At 40.5% G+C, this 22489-nt stretch overlaps 1 protein-coding gene across 4 annotated transcripts in view; it reads right to left on the bottom strand.

Moving 5' to 3' along the window:
• The window catches only part of LOC126236048 (phosphatidylcholine:ceramide cholinephosphotransferase 2-like), a 321725-nt gene that overhangs the window by 16923 nt on the left and 282313 nt on the right, over positions 1-22489 (bottom strand). For 3 of the 4 annotated variants that reach the window (XM_049945086.1, XM_049945085.1, XM_049945088.1), the window contains exons 2-3: positions 9526-9724; positions 2867-3089 (exon numbers count right to left, since the gene is read on the bottom strand). In XM_049945086.1, coding sequence (XP_049801043.1) covers positions 2867-3089; positions 9526-9724 — 422 coding nt within the window. Of the gene's footprint in view, positions 1-2866; positions 3090-9525; positions 9725-11732; positions 11910-22489 lie in introns of those variants that run through there. The other variant, XM_049945084.1, reaches the window with a different exon arrangement.

Genomic DNA, 22489 nt, shown 5'->3' with positions numbered 1-22489 from the left:
TCCGGGAGGGTGTTGTTTCTGCTTCCTCCTCATCCTGAGAAATGTGTATTCTGAAAACTAGTGCTACCAGTTTCTGGCATAATATACTTTAATTATCTTTGAAATAATTATATGAGATGAGAACATAATCAATATGAAAGAGTTTATATTGCACTTAATTCAGTTATAATTGTTATTGGAAAAATATCCTGTAAATGTTACAATTTACTTGTATCATGGACATGTAACAGGTATTCAACTGTAATTATGTACAAATTTTAGTGTAGTTATAAGTAATGACTTGCCCTATATCTAATGTACAATGCTTTATTGTACTGTACACCTGAGATTTACTGAAGCGAACAAAATACAATACAAAATAAATGTCAAATGCACTTTGCACAAGATAATGCACCTTCTTTCTACATTAAATTACTTGTATCCACATGAAAATTCTTCTTTGCATCTAAGATATCCAAAGAACATAAAATAATTTTCAGCATACTCCAACAGCATGGTTTATGCAATCCTAAATATGGAAATGTAAACACATTGGCACAAATGATTGGCTTCACAAGCTTTAAGGGGAAATTCTGAGAATTTTACCCCAAAAAAAGATTATTATGGTAGTGAAGAATTATTTTGCAGACTTTAGTAAAGTGAAACTTCAGTTAGCTTTCTGATGAGAAATCATGAAATAAAATCCTACTACTCTGGTACTTCTCAAGCTTCATAAAGCAGCAAGCCTGAAACCCTTTACTTCAGAATCACTACACGCTCTCCTACTATCTGACAACGACCTGTCTGTGCAACAAACACCAATGAGCATCACTCATTCATTCCCACTCCTCATTCTTTCCAAATCACCTAGATACAATCAACTTAAAATGAAACTGCTACTGGGTGCAACTCAGAGCAAGACATTAATGCACTAAAAATACAATTGAAGAGGTTGGCAGCAGAAAGTGGTTAAATCGTAAGTGCCAAGTTGTCAATAGGCACATACAAAAGAAAGAAAACTTACTAGCTTTCGGAGTTATACTATGCTTTTTGGTGAGTGGTCTCCTTTAATTCATAAGTATTCACCTTAGTAAGGATTTGGTTATCGGGTAATATGTAATGTTTTTGTATGTACCACAAGCTGGTAACAGGTAATTTCACACGTACTGCTCCAACATAAATTGTTTCAATTTACTGTATTTATGTTCTATATTTTCTATGTATTGGAAGGTTTACTTACACTTATGATAGTTGATAATCAAATCAAAGAAGATAATCCATTCTGTAGGCTGATGTTCAACTGTAAATTTTATCTTCTTGTGAATTTTGTTCAAATTTTCTAGCCTATCAGTCCCACACACGTGTGCCATTAAATGGTATTACTGACATGTACATATTATCCATATTATGTTGTCTGTATACATAAAATTATAATGTAACAATACATAACATCTTTCAACAACTTACTAGATGTCAAAGAACCTGATGAAGAAACATGTCGTCTCCCCATCCTCAGAACAGGTGGGCTTCTCTCATCCAGGAGTCTGAATGATTTGCCTTTTCTTTTTGACCTTTTCCCCAACCTACCCCTCTTTCCTCCATGAGCAAGGAGCTAAAACTTCCTAAAGATGCACAGGAATGTGAAATTCCGAAGTAACCTAACTCGCACGAATGGGAAAAACATGTTTTTACTAATGAATGCTATTTATGCTTTCTGTACAAAAATCACAAACTGTGCTGGGAAGATGTGCTCCCCTCATCATTCACATTCTAGTAGCCTGTAATGGAAACTCCATGCTTGGTACAGCATGTTGTGCAGAATGGCAGTCCTCAATCTTCTGTTTCAGTTCATGGATAGTTGCAAGATGTGTGATGTACATATTGCTTTTAGTATTTCCCCACAGGAAGAAATCACAAGCACTAAGATAAGCCTTCCAAACAATTTGTTAACAGTTTTCATTGATTGTTGAGCGGTATGCGACATGGTTCCATCCTGCTAAAATGGCAGTTTTGATGTTAAGATCGAAGATTTTCGTATTACTCACTCACTAAGTGCAAACTTAGACCTACAGAAAAAATGAACATTCAAATTATTCAAGAAAAGTGTACAAAAGTGACCTTCAAATTCATCTCCACCTCAACATTCATTCCTCACTGGTTAGGCTTTATAGTACGTCATTCGTGGCACTTCCTCCTACTACTGTACAGGTATACACACACACACACACACACACACACACACACACACCTGTCCTTTTTCCCCCCTAAGGTAAGTCTTTCCAGTCTCGGGATTGGAATGACTCCTTACCCTCTCCCTTAAAACCCACATCCTTTCGTCTTTCCCTCTCCTTCCCTCTTTCCTGATGAAGCAACCTTAGGTTGCAAAAGCTTGAAATTTGTGTGTGTGTTTGTGTGTTTTTTATTGTGTCTATCTACCAGTGCTTTCTCGTTTGGTAAGTCACAGCATCTTTGTTATTTATTTTTTTAGTACTCTAAAGTGACTAGTTCCATTATCAATCAAATGCACTCACTATTTTAACCCCAGTCACAGCTTCAACTTTCATAGTGGATAACGTAAAAGAAAAGTCTTGTATCGATAGACTTTCACACCACTGCAGAGAGATGTTAGTAACCCAATCCGACAGCAGTGGCTGTGTCAGAAATAAATTATTGCCATCAGAGACAGCTCAGGTGTACAAGGTTTCTTGTTTATGTCATTACAATGACCAAAAGCATAATGTTTCAGATATTAAAACAGCAAACATTATAAGAGACAAAATTAAGATGCTGTTCTACTAACACACACAGTCACTTCTTTTCTGTATACTAGCAGTACGGTACGTATTATAAAACTCAGTATATGAATAGAAGGGCTTTATAAACATACCAACAAATGTTTTCCATTTCTCCTTTGGGAACCTAGGTTCTTCACGGAGAGGTGGTGGTACGTCGATCTTGACGATGCCATTTGAAAGGCTACCATTTCTGTGAATGGACAGACCCTCAGTCTTATCTTCCACATCATAGTATTCACTGGATGGTGAATGGAGTACACTGCCTTTCCCACTCCCAGACCACGAATCATTTTTTGCTGATGGTGGGAGTAGGGGCTGTAACAAAAAAAGATTGAGCATGTTATCGAGAAAGTGTACAAGAAATTAAAGATGTTCCAACATTTGTTAACTACATATTTTGTCCACTGTGGGTATACAGCATAATATTTTATATATTTCAGTCTCGGTAAGAAATGGTATTGGGTCATTCCACCTCGAGTGATCATGGGCCTCCCACTCTGAGTTTCAATTTTCCTGACATTTGCTGTAGACGGAAACCTATCCTAGAAATGAACCTGTACAAATTTTTAAAGCATAAACTTAAATATATGAGAAGCAGTGACCCATTTGAATAGCTTTCCAACAAATGTGCCTGAAAATGAACAGAATTCAATGTTGTAAACTCTTTTATTACAAGACAAAAGCAAGTAGGAAATTCTTACTGTCAGGTCTTGGGTAACTTTCGGCTGTGAATCAGAAAAATAGGGTGTGATAGAATGTGAACCTGCATTAAAGTGATTCAAAAAACCTGCAGAGAAAAGTACACAGTTTTCTTGTACCCTCTTTGGGGTCAGATATCTCACGAAGAAAAAATACAAAGGAACAACAACTTGGCACATTTGTTGACAGTGCCTGTGAAACGATTTTATTAGTGTATTTTCCTGTATAACCAACTATTTTGAATTATACTTGATCACAAACATGGTGTAGAATTCAAAATTACAATAAATGAGCCAAGTTCCGATGTAAATATTGCTCAAAGGACATTTCAGAAATTCTCCTTTCTGGCTGCACTTAAAGGAGCACAATTTTCTGCACTAGAAACATCCTGTTGGATCTTACAGTAACATCAGCAAAGGGACCAATTATGAGGTTGAACTTCAACACAAGTACGTGCAATATGTTACGATCACAACACGGTATAGGTTGTTGAACTTATTGCTTCAAGACAAGCAAGAATGACAACTGATAGATTTATGCTTCTGTTCTAACTAGTTATGAAAGCCATGAAAATTTGATGACTCAATCAGTTCAAAACCATTAGTTGCTTCGGTTTCTGCATGTGTCCTGATTTGCAAGGTGGGTATGATGTTATAAAACATTGCTTATTCTGTTACATATAGATGGTTGTGTTTGCTGGTTCTTCATTGAGGTTCCAAAGCCTCGACTGGATTTCTTGCCTTAGTTTCCAACCCGCATTTTTTGGTTTCTACATCGAAGTTCCAAAGACTCAATTGGGTTTCTTGCGACGGTTCCGAAGCCAATATGTGGGTCTCTTCTTGTTGGATCCCAAGCTGGGCTATTTAAAATTACTGCTTCATGTAATTAAATTTTCCTTAAATACTGTTCAATATTGCTTCTGGAAAAATCTGCTGACATTCTGTTCTAGTTGCTGAAGGTGCTACAAAACTCATGCTGATATGCTGTTGAGGAATCTAACATTTATCTTCTCTTTCAGGCCAACAGAATGGGCAAGCTGGACCACATGGGTGTCGAATCTGATGAGGGCATTGTGTTCTTCAGTATCAACTTCACACGTTACCAATCCACCAGCGAGTGTCATAGATGCAGGTGATGTATTGGCCAGGAATAAGGCTTAAAACTGACATGAATGCCACAGTGGTGGCAATTGACTGATATACTGAGGCCACAAAAGAAGTTGCATTACTTGAAATGCAGCTAACTTGGGTGTGGTCATTTGCAAATCATTCTTCTTGTAGCTTTTTTCATTTCCTACTTCTTGGCTTTAAACAAAGATGAACTTCATTCCTTGTACCCACTGGTCACAAAATTTGAATAAATCTTTTGGGGTTAAAATTTGATTGCCTGTAGTTCGTTGTAGGATTGCTCCTGCTGCTAAGTATTTAGCCATTCCAACAATTCCATAGCACAGAAATTTACGATAGCTTGTGCCAAACAAATTTCATTCAGCAGTTATACCAAAGTCCTCTTCATCGTAGCACAGGTTGATAATTTTTTTTTTAATTCTTGTATTGAGCAGCGGAACCACCACTGAAATAGTGAATGCGTATTACTACTTCCATTGTACAGTTGATCTGTTTGGCCAGAAATGTATGGATGGAAATAGCGTCATGTTTGAGACAATCGCTGATAATGCGTAAGTTAATAAATTGTACTTCTTCAGCTTTACAGTCTACAACAGACAACACAATGTTGCTTCACTGTTGTCCCAGTGATATCCTTGAACAGCATCCTGGATAATGAAAGAATAATTTTCCGCAAATTTTATTAGAATAACTAGTTCATCAGACCTCAAATTTTCTTTGTTTTTCTTCAAGCCTGCTGTTTCATGCTGAACCACATCATACATGAATTTCGCAATATCAGACTAAACTACTTCCCAGTGGCGTCATAAAGGGCTTTTTTTAGATGAAAATTATATAGATCTTCATAGTCAATTGAAAATGATCATCAATTTGCCAAATCACCCCTGTTGCTTGAACTGGCACTGTGCATTAAGCAAGCTGTACCAGCTTTCAATGGTAGAATATTGCGCATAATTCTCTTACTTTTCATCCCTTTGCTTAATTGATCTAAGATACAACAAGATGTTTCTAGGGGAGCAAAGTGTGCTCTTTCCAATGGTGCTGGAAAGAACTACATCAGAACTGACCCTTTTGCAATATTTTCACCTGAACTTGGCTCACTTCTGCAGTTTTATATTTGGCATCATGTTTCTGATTGAGTCTGATTCACAATAAGTACTTAGGTAGGAAGATGTACTGATAGGGTCCTGCCCCAAGTACTGTTCATATAAGTGCTAAGTTGTAGTTCTTATGCATTTTTCTTCCGGAGATATTTGACTCCGAAGAAGGCCAAAAAAATTGAATGTTTTTCTCTGCAGGTTTTTTGGGGTACTTTCATGCTTTATAGTGTTTTACACGTTGCCACACTATATTTTTCTAATTCGGGGCCAAAAGTTACACAGGATCTGAAAACAAGAGGTTCCTAGTTGCTGTATCCTTGTATTAAGAAAGGTTCCAAAACTGAGGTTTGTTCGCTTTCACTGCACCCGTATCAAAGAGCTTCTCAAATACAGAGCCACAGTTTCCACCCTGCAAGGTATTATGAGTTTTTGCAAGTGTTCTCTTCTATGTTATGTGTGTTTCAATGGTAAATTCGAACAAAATTGGAAATGGAAGAGTGGGAAACTTTTGGAAAATGTGATCACTTGATATGGAATGATCCTAGTTATTCTGTATCCATGGGTTTCTGGCAATGTCGTTGGTTTGAAGAAGACAATGAGTAATGGAGAATAAACAATTTGTGAAACAACAATGTAGTCTAAATGTCCACATAATCATTGAGTGTATCACACAGAATACTTCATGAATAAACCGAAGTTTGTTGTGCCACCCATCTGCTTGGAGATGTGACCTTATCCTATTGGGAGAGGGTGAGCTGGAGCAGCCGATGGCACTCTCTAGTGAGGGATATTTATGTTTCTAAATTGTTTGTGATTTACTGGGTTCTGTGAATGCTGTTTGTGAGAATAATATTGGATGAGTTTGTGGCAATTTGTTAGCAAGTTATTTTGATGTTGGCAGTTACAGGCAGTTTTAGGGTTTGGAATTATTATTGTGATGTTACTGGGAACAGTAAATGTGGCGTTATCAACAGTACAACACATTCTACCTGAACAGGTTCCTGCTGGAAGTCTATGCTCGCCATTCGAGAGATTGTGTTAATGACTTTTTTCCATTGCTAGATTAATGGATTTGTGTCAGCATTTTTATTTATTTATTTATTTTTTTTTTAACTGTAGTATGCATGGTATGTGTGCTGTTATGTGCACAACTGTGTTTCCTGTATAACAAAATTGGAGTTAAGCATTTGTTGTATGAAGTTCTAGGTTGTGTTGTTAGTGGTTAGTAATCATGTTGGACTGTGATTGGTAGGTACCGTGGTGTTCGTTTTACCTACAGTGATGATGCTAGAGTTGTCAGTAATCATGTTGGTCTCCAATTGGTAGGTACAATGGAGTTTATTTTACCCACATTGGTGGGGTTAGGTTCTCGGTATTAGCTATATGAGGTGAGTTTTCGTCTTGTGGTACCCTGGACTTCATTTTAGCTATACAGGTCAAGTGAAATTTCCTCCTTTGGAGCTATGTTTGGCTTTGTAGCCTCATGGACTTTGAGCTACGTAAGTCAAGGAAAATTTCTGACAATTTCTTTTCTTCAGTTTTTGTTGACTTCTGAGAAAACTGTTGGCTTGATTGTTGTGTTAAATTTTGTTTTGGCATGTCTTCATTATTAGGAGTGTCCTGTATTTAGTTTGTCCCCACCCAAAACCCCTAATTCCCAAAGTTTTTGCATTAGTTTCATTGTAATACTTAAATTAAAAATTCCCTGTATTATTTTTGTCTGCCTGCGTGTGTAAAGATTGACATCATGGCCACCATACTGTATACTACTGAAACAGGGGTGTCCATCATCCTGACACTATCACTGGGTCATTATCTTTCAAACACTTAGTGCGTAAATATGTCACAAAATCCCTTATTTAAATTCTTCTGGTCTCCACAATCATCTATGCACCACTCATCAATATGCCAAGTGCTTCCATTAAATACGCTTCTGAGTGGCCTAGTCATTTGTAAACCCCTGAGAGTGGCATTTGAATTTGATTGGGCACACATTAACAGCACTCCACATAGCTTGGTCAGTGTAAGACCTTACAAAATAATATTAACACCTTAATAGGAATCCATACATTTTCAATCAGATCAGAGCGAAAAACAGTCTGAATAAGATGTATTGTGAAAGTAATCCCTCTGGCCACCAGAAAAAATCCTGGATGGAATAGTGAATAAATACATGAAAGGTGTACCGGTAACGAAATTTCAGTCTTGTTCATACAACTGTCTACTTCTCAAAATGGCTCTATACATGATGAACTCCCTTCACTACTCCTCTAAGATTTGAAGTGGAATGATCATATAAAATTAATTGTTGGTAAGGCGGGTGCCAGGTTGAGATTCATTGGTAGAGTCCTTAGAAAATGTAGTCCATCAACAAAGGAGGTGGCTTACAAAACACTCGTTCGACCTATACTTGAGTATTGCTCATCAGTGTGGGATCCGTGCCAGATCGGGTTGACGGAAGAGATAGAGAGGATCCAAAGAAGAGCGGCGTGTTTCGTCACAGGGTCATTTGGTAAGCGGGATAGCGTTACGGAGATGTTTAGCAAACTCAAGTGGCAGACTCTGCAAGAGAGGCGCTCTGCATCGCGGTGTAGCTTGCTCGCCAGGTTTTGAGAGGATGCGTTTCTGGATGAGGTATCGAATATATTGCTTCCCCCTACTTATACCTCCCAAGGAGATCACGAATATAAAATCAGAGATTCGAGCGCACACGGAGGCTTTCAGACAGTCTTTCTTGCCGCGAACCATACGCGACTGGAACAGAAAAGGGAGGTAATGACAGTGGCAGGTAAAGTGCCCTCCGCCACACACCGTTGGGTGGCTTGCGGAGTATAAATGTAGAAGATTATACCTTGTTTATGCACATAAAAATTCCTGCAGATTCTCTACTATTTCAGTTCCAAATAGGCTTACTACTTTACATGTACATTCATGACAAACTCCTTTTTAAATAGTTAAATATTACAATGAAACAAAAATGTATCACCACATTTTTAAAGAATATTTTGCAACATTTGGTACATTTTGCATCACTTGAAACAGTTTATCTTTGGTCCAAAAAGACATAGTCTGGTCTTTGCCACATTTGCACTTGATGTTGCTGACATCCATACAATTTCACACTACACCATCACATCTTCTTAAAATGGCTTTGGGCATGCCCACTCCTGACCTCACTCTATAGACTACATCCATTTCATCCAGTTTTTGTTGGAGCTAGGCAATGTTCCGTAGCTGTCATCTGCCCTGGGATCTTGGTGACCTTTCCTTTTCACAAATCTCTCAACTATTTCTGGAGATGCATTTAGTTCCTACAGTGTTCATACAAAGCTTTCTCAATACTTCAGTGCAACTGGAATAGTGCATTATTTTAGCGTATCACCACAGTGCATCCTCAACAAGCAAGTTCAAGAATAACATCTCACTGCTTACGAGATAAAGAGTAATCAGGAGTTGCAGTTTCGCTTCTTTGGTCGTAATTCGGCCAGATTTAGTCCCCAATCAAGAACCCCTGGTTTGAAACGACACTTAATGAAAATAATCCACGCCAGCGTCGGCAGGACTCTTGTCCAAAGTAGCCAGTTCGAACTTTGACAGTGATAAATTTCTACGGCCAGTATTTGGCGAGCTAAGGTTACAATAGTGCTGGCCTTAAGCTTCCGTAGTGAACCACGGAGTGATGACATTACGCCACCTTCTGCCTACGGATACATTATGCTCAGCGTCCCCGTAAGTGCAATTTAAAGATGCAGGCTCGGTTTAAACCTCTCCCCTCCTCTTAACAAAATACATAAGAATTACAAAACAAAACCAATTTGCAATTACCTGTCGCTGATAAAGATCAGACTGTGTCATATCAGGAGCTAGGCGGGAACTCTCACTCTCGCTGTGAAGGACTGTAGTATCATCATTCACTTGATGAGACGAACTTTCTACGTCTATAGCGTGATGTGGGCTTCCTTGAACACCAGGACTATGGAAACTGCCATAATCGTTGTGGCTGTTCTTAGGGTCCAAAACCATCCTGTAATATAAAGAATACGGAATATTACACTCTCAAAAGCCGTTATTGCAGGTGCTGGAAATAAAAAATTAACTAGAAATAGAAACTGCACATGGCTGAAGACAGATTGGTTCATTGAAATTAATGTATAAAAAATTCATCAGCTTAAAGAAAAATTGCCTATTTTCCGATATAGGCCTACCTCTTCACATACCGCTGTCATTGAAAACAGTTTCGACCACTCATATGAATAACCCTATGACTATTGCGCATTTGTCTTATTACCACACATATATGCATCCAGTGTGGAAAACTCTTTGTGCAGTCACACCAGTAGGTCAACAAACTGCCTGATAATGTTATGACTACGTTCTAATACCAGAGTTTATACCCAAAACATAGAAAACAAAACATGCTTGCAGAAGAATATGCTTTGGCCGATCAATCAAAATCTAATTTTTCCGCGTTAGTAATTCCAGAGTATAACTAGTAACCGACTATTGCCCTCACTCGCACATCTGTGACCTGAAGCGCTGCGTATTCCTAGAGCTACAATGGTGAATTGCTGCCGTCTGTCCCGAAGAACAATGATGACGTTTTGATAGATGCTATCCAAATAGCGGTTGTATCTGCTGCTTCCGAACTCCAACAAGATCCGGAAAGAGGAAATCAATTTCCACAATCAACCGGCAGAAATAACCAGCATATGATAGGCACCATTACAAAAATATTAAAGCGAAATGGAACTGAAATTTTAAATTCCGTTAGTGGTCGTTTATTCTGCACTGTAAAATAAGCTAATATTGCCCCGAGAGTTTTAGAAATGTAACGACAATAAACCAGTTGACAACAAATTTATCACTTACATAGGACATTGTCAAAAAGCATCATACATCTAATACAAGAATCTTAGCTTTCTAGGCTACAGGCAGACGGCCAACCCCTTCAGCCGTTTAAGTTTGTTGCACCTTTTGAAGCAACTAAGATGTGGAATTAGTCTGTTCTTCTCCAACCTTTTAACAACCTCAATGGCAGTCAACTGAAAACAAGAATCCATATTTTATATATATGTACCATTCTGATAGCGAATCACTTTCCACAAAATTGTTTGATTTCCTCTTTTTTTTGTCATTTTATTTCAACTTCAAATTACGCCATTTTATTAATTTCTATTTACTTTCTGAATGTTCACGTCACTTAATATGTACAACTATTCGTGCTTTTCGTAAATTTTTGTGTGCTCAAACTATGCGCTTTTCTTGATCTTCCTTTGTCACTTTCTCTCCCCAACCCCCTTTTCTGTGTTTACCAACATTGCTGCACTCATGCACTAAAGAAAAAACGTTGGATCATCAGGATATTACATCAGAAACAACTTGTTCAGCAAATGCTACTATGACCCATTCCATTTTCTTTCTTCGCGACTTAACTGAATAAGTAATTGAGATGGGATAGATCGTTCACATTTGTCACCTCTTAACTTTCAAATATCAATAACCCTGAACAAGTGATGAGAAACGTCAACGTATGTTTATTAGCTTGACAGAGTGTTTACTGCAGTCTCTGTTATGCTTACCGGGGGTTGTGATTTCATTTAAAAAAAAGAATTGTACACTATATGGTTGGACTTATAAGAAACCACACACACACACACACACACACACACACACACACACACACGTCCAACGCGAATCCCTTTAAGTGCATAATCCCGCCAAGAACGCTTCCTCCGATTACGCCTTGCAAATTCGTACAACATTCTTCTGAAAAATGTATTACGGTCATTTTACACTACAAAAAGTTTACGGTGAAGAAAAACCTGTAGCTAACTAGAAAGTTTTACTATCACAGGTGAAGGGGGGAAAATAAATTCCATTTGAAGGATGCAATGCATGGTACTTCAAAAATAGATCAGGTGCGTAGAACTGTCATATGTATAGCTGCACATAACAACGTACACGGATGTACCGTTTGACAAGCTTTAGCGGTCTCGACATTACGAGCATCCACTGCAAGAGTATGGGCTTACCTGGCCACTGCTTCCACAGGAACATCACAGATTCCACGTACGTTACAGTCTTCTTGCACACATAAGCACTGCGTTAAAGGATGTTCTATGGAGACACGACACTGCATGAAAAATACACGCACACACACATTCCGACCACTGTAGCAACACACTTGAAAATGGCTTCCTACCCTTCGCAACGGCCCGAAGCAGACTGTTTGTTGTAGTCCCCACCGCGTTCCTTATCCCCACCAAGACAAGCCGTGGAGGGGACGGTGGCCTTGGAGGTGGTAAAACTACGTGACGTCACGAAACGGGTCGCCGTTCCGAGTGCTCGCGTACCTCAGTAATTGGCCGGACTGCGGCAAACAACGAAGCCACGGCGAGCTTCGCAAATATAAACTAAGAAGATATGGATCAGCAGAATCTGGGAGAAGTGATGGCGCCGAAAACCAGATGACACTGTTACTTAGCATTCTTACTGCCGCCAAGGCTTAAAATCAACACGAACTCAACTCTACGGCACCCTGAACATTAAGAATGAAATTTTCGCAGGGGTTGAGCCACTCAAGCGTTATTGATTTTACTCCTGGGTGAAAACTCTCAAACTATCATAGCCACTAGAACTGTTAGAAGCTATTGCTTATCATCAATAAAAATTTTTTAAACATATGCGAAAGAGTTTACTTTGGAATTGGGCTTGCAGAACATTTTTAGCTTAAGATACAACTCCAGATTGCTACTAACAGTCAGCCCGAGTGGCCGAGCAGTTCTAGTCGCTTCAGTCTGGAACTGCGCGACCGCAACGGTCGCAGGTTCGAATTCTGCCTCGGGCAGGGATGTGTGTGATGTCCTTAGGTTAGTTAGGTTTAAGTTGTTCCAAGTTCTAGGGGACTGATGACCTCAGAAGTTAAGTCCCATAGTGCTCAGAGCCATTTGATATTTTGTTGCTAACACTTTACTTTCTGCTTATGTCTAGATCAGGGCAGTAAGTGACGCGAAAGATATAGAATACACATTGTGGCAGAGACCAGCTTCGCAAAACCTAAATGCTGCCTTGCTAACTAAGTTTTCCGTCGCTTTGTGATACGTCAATTTCATGTACGTGGGCAAAAAGAAAGGTTGTTTTTTTACAATACACGAATTTATATTTTTATTGTTTTCGTTACAGTTTCTCGGTTTATCAACCTATTGTAATTATACAAAAAAAAACTGTATCTACATTCATTCCCTGTAAACTTCTGTGAAGTGCCTGGCAGAGGGTACTTCCAACTATACCAGCTATTATGGCTTTCTGCCGTTCCATTCGCGTATGTAGCGCGCTTCTGAGTAACTTTTCACAGGATAGTTTGCACATGCCTTGATCCATGACTTTCAGGATGTCATGTGAGAAAAATGCGAGTTGGGTCTTACACGATCTACGTTTTCGAAATCAATGCTTGTTGACACGTAGAAGGTCATCCTGTTCGAGATACCTCCTTAAGTTTGAGTTTAGAATATGTTCTAAGATTTTCAACAAATGGATGTCAATCTTCAAATATTGGACGGTACTTCCGTTGATCACTTCTACTACCCTACTCGTTGACAGGTGTGACCTGTGCTTTTTTTCAGCTACTGGGTACAGTTTTTTGTTCGAGGGATCTACAATGGATTATTATAGTTCACAGAGGGGCTAACTCAGCAGCGAATTGGGTTAAAATCCCGCGAGCTGGAGAGACATGGCAGTATTGCTCACGCCACGCCCACGGGAACGGTGAGAAAGCATGCGCGCCCGGGGGCGTCGTCTTGTGTCCCACTTGCCCCCTATTAAAGACCGCCTCGCGAAGAATGTGCCGCCGCCAGTTCCAGCAGAGAAATAGCCAAAAGACCACGCAGCCGCCCTCATTCGCCTCTTATGCTCTACAATAGTTTGAAACGAAATACATGTCTTGGGAAAGCAAACATAAAAAGATAGTAATCTTTGGTTACACGATTACGACAGGAAAGATGCCAGTCACGTTGTGCAAATACCCTAAAGTGCCCGTGCCTCGTTTTTTTTTTTTTTTTTCCACCCCAACAGGCTCACTTAAAAATGGCTACAAGAACACAGGACAGAAAATCTGAATATTTCGTTACGTTCCATCTTTGATTACTGAGAGAAAAACAATATCGTCTGTCAAATGGCTCTGAGCACTATGGGACTTAACATCTTAGGTCATCAGTCCCCTAGAACTTAGAACTACTTAAACCTAACTAACCTAAGGACATCACACACATCCATGCCCGAGGCAGGATTCGAACCTGCGACCGTAGCAGTCGCGCGGCTCCGGACTGAACGCCTAGAACCGCGAGACCACCGCGGCCGCCTATCGTCTGTCCATCTCTATAAATATGTCGCCCAAAATAATCACTGTGACGACTGTGGAAAAGCAAATCTTTATCCCTGTATTCTATTCATCAAAAAAGTTATTTCTTCAGCCTTCTCGACCGTATTCAGATGTAACTCCCTGGAGTGTGATACTGAGATGGACGTTTCTGACCAGCAAATTTTTTTGTAAATAACAATTATTCTTTACAAAAAAATTTGCTGGTCAGAAACGTCCATCTCAGTTGTAATCCTAGGATGCCGATGCTTGTATACAGGCCTACAAATTCACGGATACTATCAAAATACAGGCTGTTTCAAAAAGTACTTCACAACTTTGAAAATTCATATAAATTAACTCACAGTACCTACAGAGGTTCAAATGGCTCTGAGCACTATGGGACTTAACATCTTACGTCATCAGTCCCCTAGAACTTAGAACTACGTAAACCCAACTAACCTAAGAACGTCACACACATCCATGCCCGAGGCAGGATTCGAACCTGCGACCGTAGCAGTCCCGCGGTTCCGGACTGAAGTGCCTAGAACCGCACGGCCACCGCGGCCGGCCCCTACAGAGGTGATTGTAGTGTCAATTTGTAGGGAAATACATCAAGTTTTGTCTTGCGTACTCCGAATGGCACCGTAAAGAAGCGCTATAATCCATTCAACATAAGAATATACCTGATGTAAACAAACGCAAACGCGACGATTGATCAGAAGCCGTAGCAAACGTTACGCTCTTGGTAGTAGGTCCTACTGATGTATTAGATATTTTATCACTAAGTAACGTTAAATGAAACTTTAAGATATTCAAATGTATTAACAGCCATCGACGTGCTTCTTAATCGCGCTTTAGCTACGTAGTTTTCATTTCAAAAATGTGTACAGTCACAGCCTCTGTAGCGTTGTGCTCTGATTGTCGCGCTGTTAATGGGCAGTATAAAAATGGCTGAGGCTGCTTTCTGTTCCGTAGTAAAATACGCGCGTGGAACACGGTTAAAAAGTGCCGAGAAATAGGCTGTTCTTAATGTTTTTCATAAATTTACGGAGATAATCGGTTTTGATTACCAGCGTTGTATACAATGCAGTTGATATGCAAACACGTATAGAACGAATAGCACAGTCGGTGGCGTAATTGAATGTAAACCAAATGCTATTATTCGTACGTTGATTCCAATCTCCCCAGTATCTTTTTTTCTCGTTCAATTTGAAATACCTACATCTCGTAATTATAAAACTTATTATCATTTTTTATGAATAATGCACCTCTTCTTGTTTATAATTACATATTGGACGCGAAATTCCTGTCGCCATTTCAAGATACAAATTCTTAATTATCGGTGTTTTATGAAAGACTGTTTATATAACTTGTTTAAATTACGAAAACACAACAATTTAATTTTAAGGCAAAATTGGAAAATCAAATCCTCTTCATTTGGACTATGTCCATCGTTTTATACCACAGTATCGTAGAAACATGAAAAACAATCATTTTCACAGAATCGAGCACATCATACAAATGCTGCATGCAATTTACACGGTACCATTACAATATGAACCCAACAGAACTGATTTAGAGACCATTCACGTGATTTGACCCCTAGAAATACCAAGACTGTTAAGCTGCCACACGTACTGGAACTAACGCACGCACGCAGCTTTTTCATACGTCACTACCGAACAATGGTGGGCTACAGAACGGCTCATCTTAAAAGAAGAAGAGAAAATGGTGCACCTGGTTGGCTTCGTGGATTCTGTTGTTGATAGGTTCGTTATCAACGTAGCAGGTGACACTTCCAGAATTGAAATGTATTTCTCGGATTCGGATATGGAAGAAGTTAAGAGATTACCAGGCGAGTGACAGTAAGTAATACCTTCAGTGGCTTCAATATTTAACTATATGGTGAATTCCTTCAATACTCTCCCACGTTAGCCTGCATCTCGTGGTCGTGCGGTAGCGTTCTCGCTTCCCACGCCCGGGTTCCCGGGTGCGATTCCCGGCGGGGTCAGGGATTTTCTCTGCCTCGTGATGGCTGGGTGTTGTGTGCTGTCCTTAGGTTAGTTAGGTTTAAGTAGTTCTAAGTTCTAGGGGACTGATGACCATAGATGTTAAGTCCTATAGTGCTCAGAGCCATTTGAACCATTCTTTTTCTCCCACGTTACACACAGCTTTGTGCAGAAAAATTACCCTTTAGTTAAGTCAGGAATTTTCATCATTCTTGCTTTTAATTGCAATATTACGTTAGCTAAAAACGATACCGTGTTGCGGTGTTTTCGTTTAGCCGTCTAAGGAGCGTATTGTGGGAGATTTGCAGTGTATTATTTCGTTCTGCTTAGAAATTAAATGTATTGTCTCTCTGCCCATCCCTTTTTACGTGTGAACTGCAGCTAGCCTCGTCACTGCATGCTAGCTGTACCAGCTGAAAGGCCTGTGCTGTCCCAAGTTAAATGCGCCGGTAAAGCTGTTTTCCGCTAAGTCGATATGCTCGTAACGCCCAGCACAAAACGTACCCTTGTTAACTTACTGGAGACAGCTTGGCTGCAGTCCCGCGTGAAACGGAAATCCAATGAGGTTCCAACAAACGCGGAAGAATACATAGCCAATGTTTACATCAGGTTTATTCTTATGATAAACGGATTATAGTGGCAGTTGCGTTAAACATGGCTGCCTTCACTGGACCCGAGCGTGCTAGCTATTTGTTTTGGTTTGAAGAATCGAAGGCGGTGACAACAGTTCAGCGTAATTTCCATACATTGCAACATGTTTGTGATAGCCATAATCTGAACGTTTCTTGCGCCTTGAGCAAGAACAGAGTGTATGGTCCCTTTTTTGCGTGAGAGCACCATCAATGAATGTGTTAACAACAATTTTGGATACCACAGATCGACGAGGATGACCAAGAACGAAGTGTTTACTTCATGCAAGATGGCGCACCACCCCACTACATGGCTGACGTCCGTGATTTTCTCAGTGACCGCTTTCCAGGTCAAAGGATTGGCAGTGATGCGCCAATTGCATGGTCCCCACGTTCGCCAGACCTGACACCACTCGATTTTTTTATGGGGATTCATTAAGGATATCGTGTTTGTACCTCCTCTGCCGGCTCCTCTACTTGAACTTAGAGCAAGAATCTAGCCGTCAAAGGGCAAGTTACACCTGCAATGCTACAGCGAGTTTGAGAAGAAACTGACTTCCGATGTGATGTGTGCAGTATAACCAACGTAAGCCACATACAACATCATTATTTTAACGTAAAAAATAACACTAAATCCAGCTCTCTATCGTATTTCAATAAATTTATGTATTTATACGAATTTTTAAAGTTGTAAAGTCCTTTTTGAAGCACCCTCTATTTCCAGTAGCTACTATAGCACTAAACTGATAGCTCCAACACTGATCTAAAATACAGCAAACTAAAATTGACATTTTTTTTATTTATTACAGTTGCACAAATTGGTCGATCCTGATCACCTAAGAAGAAGGAGGAAGAGGAGGAAGATTAGGGTTTAACGCCCCGCCGGCGTCAAAAGCCGTTAGAAATGGCGCGCGCTCGGATTAAGAATTGCGAATTGTCTAGTAGAGTGCAAACTTACACTTTCACCAGGAATTTCACCTGGGCGGTTTATTTGGGTTTTTACGTTCTGGAGACACAGACCAGTGTTTACATCTGTAGTGTACAGTAACAATGTCTTATGCAATATTAGAAATGTATTCTTCTTGTTCTTAAGTGTTCTGTATATTCTGCTACAAATATATTGAAATTCACGCATTTTATTTTTTGTGTTGTCGTTTTGGTAACAGCTTATATTATGCGTCTTCTGGTGCCTAAGTCAATAAAGTTAAAATTTTGTTGTTCAAAACAAGAATAAAATTAATTCGAAAATGAAGAGCTATAGTTATTCTTCTCAACAAGATAAAACACCTTTGTTCAAAATGCATGGACGACCTTAAATATTACTATTATCGTATTTTGTTCTTATGCGCTAGGTACAACTGATGCAGCTTCCTCTGATAGTCCTTTCCGTAGTCATTACGACTAATTTTACGATCAGCAAGTAGCAGACTGGTGATATAACTGCCAAGATTTAATTTAACGCCTTGTCTCACCCCAGAAATCCCTTCGTCAGTAAAGCTGGAGAGTGGCTAAGCCTTGATTAGTTTTTAGTGCCTGCATCTAGTGTGTATTTTAATGCTAATATACTTGATGATGATTTGTGACAGGGCCTACCACGTGATTTGGAAAACCACTTACTAAATAATGTAAGAGGCTTTCCAAAGAACTTGAAAGGTTTGTCAGAAGTCTTTAAGGATTAATTGTTGCGATGTTAAAATACATACTATTTGTTTTTCACGATGAAAAGTTTAGCAGGTGACGTCCGCATTTCTTCCTTCACTATGGAAGCTGTATCATTCAAATAATTAAGTCCTTTTGGAAGTAGTATCCCTTGCCACAGACTTCTTAGCCAGTAACATGGCACTTCTCACGTAATAAAGTCACTGCTTGGGGCGACAGAGTGAAAGAAGCGACGAAAAAAAAAACTGTAACCCAGACCGACACCTATCCGTTGAGCTTCATCAAAACACACACACATCAGGTGCAGGCAATAAAGTTCACCGCGGTACGGAGAAACGCCGCAACCATGCAAAACTCATGACCCGCAATGTCTGGTGATTCAAGGCGTTCAACATGCGGACAGCAAACTGTTCCGAGAAAGCCAGCGCAGCGGTTCCGTCACAAGCTGACGTCACTCTTGCCAGTGAGTGACGTATCGGGCATGGTCAGCTGCCTATGCACGCGGCGCCTATTTTCGCCTGTTACGTCACGCTCCGCCTACTGACTGGGAAGCGTCCTCGAAATCACACACACTGGGCTACTTGATAAACTTTCTAATTGACTGGTCACCAGATAGAGCTATTATCGTGCTGACAATATAGCTATATATTGCTGTCGTGTTTCGCGCCAGGAAGTGTATAGTGCTGAAAACCGACGTGATTTTGGGCCAAAAACATTAGTGTCAAATGTAGGAATACTTGAAAATTGTGCGAGCTGACGGCATTTCTGATTGTACACGGCAACCAAGACAAAAATGCCATCACTGATTACATGTTTAAATCAATAAAATGAAACGCGTATGGTAATAAAAATCCGGTTTTTTTAAGTAATTGCACAAACAGATTTTAGGTCCTCCAGTACTCACCATACTATATTTGTCAGTAAAATCTGTTAGGAATTTTGCTTTTAACGTTGTTAATAAACTGTACTAGTTCCTCATTAATGTTACTGCAGTACATTCCTATTTATCGTATTACGACATATGGTCCCTCACAGTTTCACTTGAATCGATCAGGGCTGAATGAGCATGACATCTACTGTCAGCATACGCGTGATTTTGACGCCGACGTACGAGCTCAAACGCCCACTCCTGACAAGCGCGTCTCGGTATCAGAACACTGCCATCTGAACAGACCACTTGCCACGAGTAGTCGCCTGGCGCATTAAAGTCGTTCGTGTAAATGGCGTTTATTACGAAAAATTAGATGCTGCCTTTAACCCCTTAATGGCGAGCGTCGCGAAACCGTACAATAACAAAGCGACACTAATAAACGGAAGATCTGCTGCTTTTCAGCGCCAGTGATAGTAGGTGTAGATTCTACACGAATGTACCAAAGCCTCTGACATGTGCTGTCACATGCGGCGTGTTTCGGCTACTTCTCGAGCGACTTGCTATTCCCACCTTTATTCACGGTGCACGGGCGAGAAGTTGTCATTGTTTGGAGAATTACAGCTAGGTAAAGAGGTAGGTTCAGTTCCAAAAATTATTTGTTTGTTCTACAATGAAACGCCAAAGAAACTGGTATACATCTACATGGATACTCTACAAATCATATTTAAGTGCCTGGCAGAGGGTTCATCGAACCACCTTCACAATTCTCTGTTATTCCAATCTCGTATAGCGCGCGGAAAGAACGAGCTCTGATTTTCCTTATTTTATCGTGGTAAGCGTTTCTCCCTATGTAGGTCGGTGTTAACAAAATATTTTCGCATTCGGAGGAGAAAGTTGGTGATAGGAATTTCGTGAGAAGATTCCGTCGCAACGAAAAACACCTTTCTTTTAATGACGTCCAGCCCAAATCCGGTATCATTTCAGTGATACTCTCTCCCACATTTCGCGATAACACAAAACATGCTGCCCTTCTTTGAACTTTTTCGATGTACTCCGTCTGTCATATCTGGTAAGGATCCCACACCGCGCAGCAGTATTCTAAAAGAGGACGGACAAGCGTAGTGTAGGCAGTATCCTTAGCATATTTGTTACATGTTCTAAACGCAGTCTTTGGTTAGCCTTCCCCACAACATTTTATGTGTGTTCCTTCCAATTTAAGTTGTTCGTAATTCATGCGAATAAAGAGCTAGTTGTGTTTCACAAGAACGATGTTTTATAAACCCATGATGACTGTGTGTCAATAGACCGTTTTGTTCGAGATAATTCATAACGTTCGAACACAATATATGTTCCAGTATAGACATGCGTATTGAAATACGGATATATGTCGCCGGCCGAAGTGGCCGTGCGGTTAAAGGCGCTGCAGTCTGGAACCGCAAGACCGCTACGGTCGCAGGTTCGAATCCTGCCTCGGGCATGGATGTTTGTGATGTCCTTAGGTTGGTTAGGTTTAAGTAGTTCTAAGTTCTAGGGGACTAATGACCACAGCAGTTGAGTCCCATAGTGCTCAGAGCCATTTTGAACGGATATATGTAAACAGGCAGAATATGGCGCTGCAGTCGGCTACACCTATGTAAAACGAAAGTGTCTGGCGCAGTTGTCAGATCGGTTACTGCTGCTACAATGGTAGGTCATAGGGATTTAAGTCAGTCTGAACATGGTGTTATAGTCGGCGCACGGGCGATGGGACACAACATCTCCGAGGTAGCGATGAAGGGACGATTTTCCCGTACGACCATTTCACGAGTGTACCGCGAATGTCAGGAATCCGGTAAAACATCAAATCTCCGACATTGCTGCGGCCGGAAAAAGATCCTGCAAGAGCGGGACCAACGACAACTGTAGAGAATCGTTCAACGTGACAGAAGTGCAACCCTTCCGCAAACTGCTGCAGATTTCAATGCTGGGCCATCAACAAGTGTCAGCGTGCGAACCATTCAACGAAACATCATCGATATGGGCTTTCGGAGCCGAAGGCCCACTCGTGTATCCTTGATGACTCCACGACGCAAAGCTTTTCGCCTCGCCTAGAGCCCGTCAACACTGACATTGGACTGTTGACGACTGTAAACATGTTGCCTGGCCGGATGCGTCTCGTATCAAAGTGTATCGAGCGGATGGACGTGTACGGGTATGGAGACAACCTCATGAATCCTTGGGCCTGTATGTCAGAAGGAGACTGTTCAAGCTGATGGAGGCTCTGTAACCATTTGGGGCGCCGACTCTGCCAGGTGACACGTACGTAAGCATCTTGTCTGTTCAACTGCATCCATTCACGTCCATCGTGCATTGCGACGGACTTGGGCAATCCGTGATATACCACACGTCCAGTATTGCTACAGAGTGGCTCCTGGAACACTTCCGCTGGCCACCAAACTCCCCAGACAAAAACATTACTGAGCATATCTGGGATGTCTTGCAATGTGCTTTTCAGAAGAGATCTCCACCCCCTTGTTCTCCTTCAGACATTAGTCGAGTCCATGCCACGTCGTGTTGCGACACTTATGCGTGCTCTCAGGAACTCTACACGTTATTAGGCACGTGTACCAGTTTCTTTGGCTCTTCAGGTATGACATCTGTGACGTGGCGCAAAACTCATTTTAATTCAATAATCTAATTGTAAATGCAAGTGAATTCGGCAATTCTGTTTGTGTAAAACACGCATCATTAAGCGTTTGTATACCTTTTTGGGCGCATGCAAGAGGTGAAATGAAGTATGTCCGTTGATTTGTAGCACGAGTGCACTTTTGTGACCACTTGTATACATTATTTACGTGCTGCATATACAGCAGATGCTTCGAGTTATCACATTCGGAACAGTGTTTTGATTGACAACATTTCACTTTTATTGTGATCTGAAAATTCTAATGTACTTATAATATTATGAAAATTTTATTTTATTACTGGTAAGGTCGCCGAGGTTTTATGCCTCACGAAATGCAAGTGGATATTTGTAAGCTCGTGGACCACCTGCGGAGATGAACTGCGACAGTTATAGAATTCCCCGTAGTAAACAAAAGGATCTATTACTATTCAGATCTGAAATAGTAGAGGCATTCTGCAAGTAGGAGAAATACATCATAAAAGATGAGAGTTAGGGTTGCACAGAGGCAGAAGTATTATCAAAGAAGTATCAGGACCAAACAAAATCGGTCGCGACTCTACCCGACGTGATGCAGTAGTTTATTGGCCCCAGATTACAGAC

Source organism: Schistocerca nitens, chromosome 2 (genome assembly GCF_023898315.1).
Source record: "Schistocerca nitens isolate TAMUIC-IGC-003100 chromosome 2, iqSchNite1.1, whole genome shotgun sequence".
Classification (NCBI taxonomy): Eukaryota; Metazoa; Arthropoda; class Insecta; order Orthoptera; family Acrididae; genus Schistocerca; species Schistocerca nitens.
Note: the sequence above shows the minus strand (reverse complement) of the source record. Positions and strands in the feature narration are given on the sequence as shown.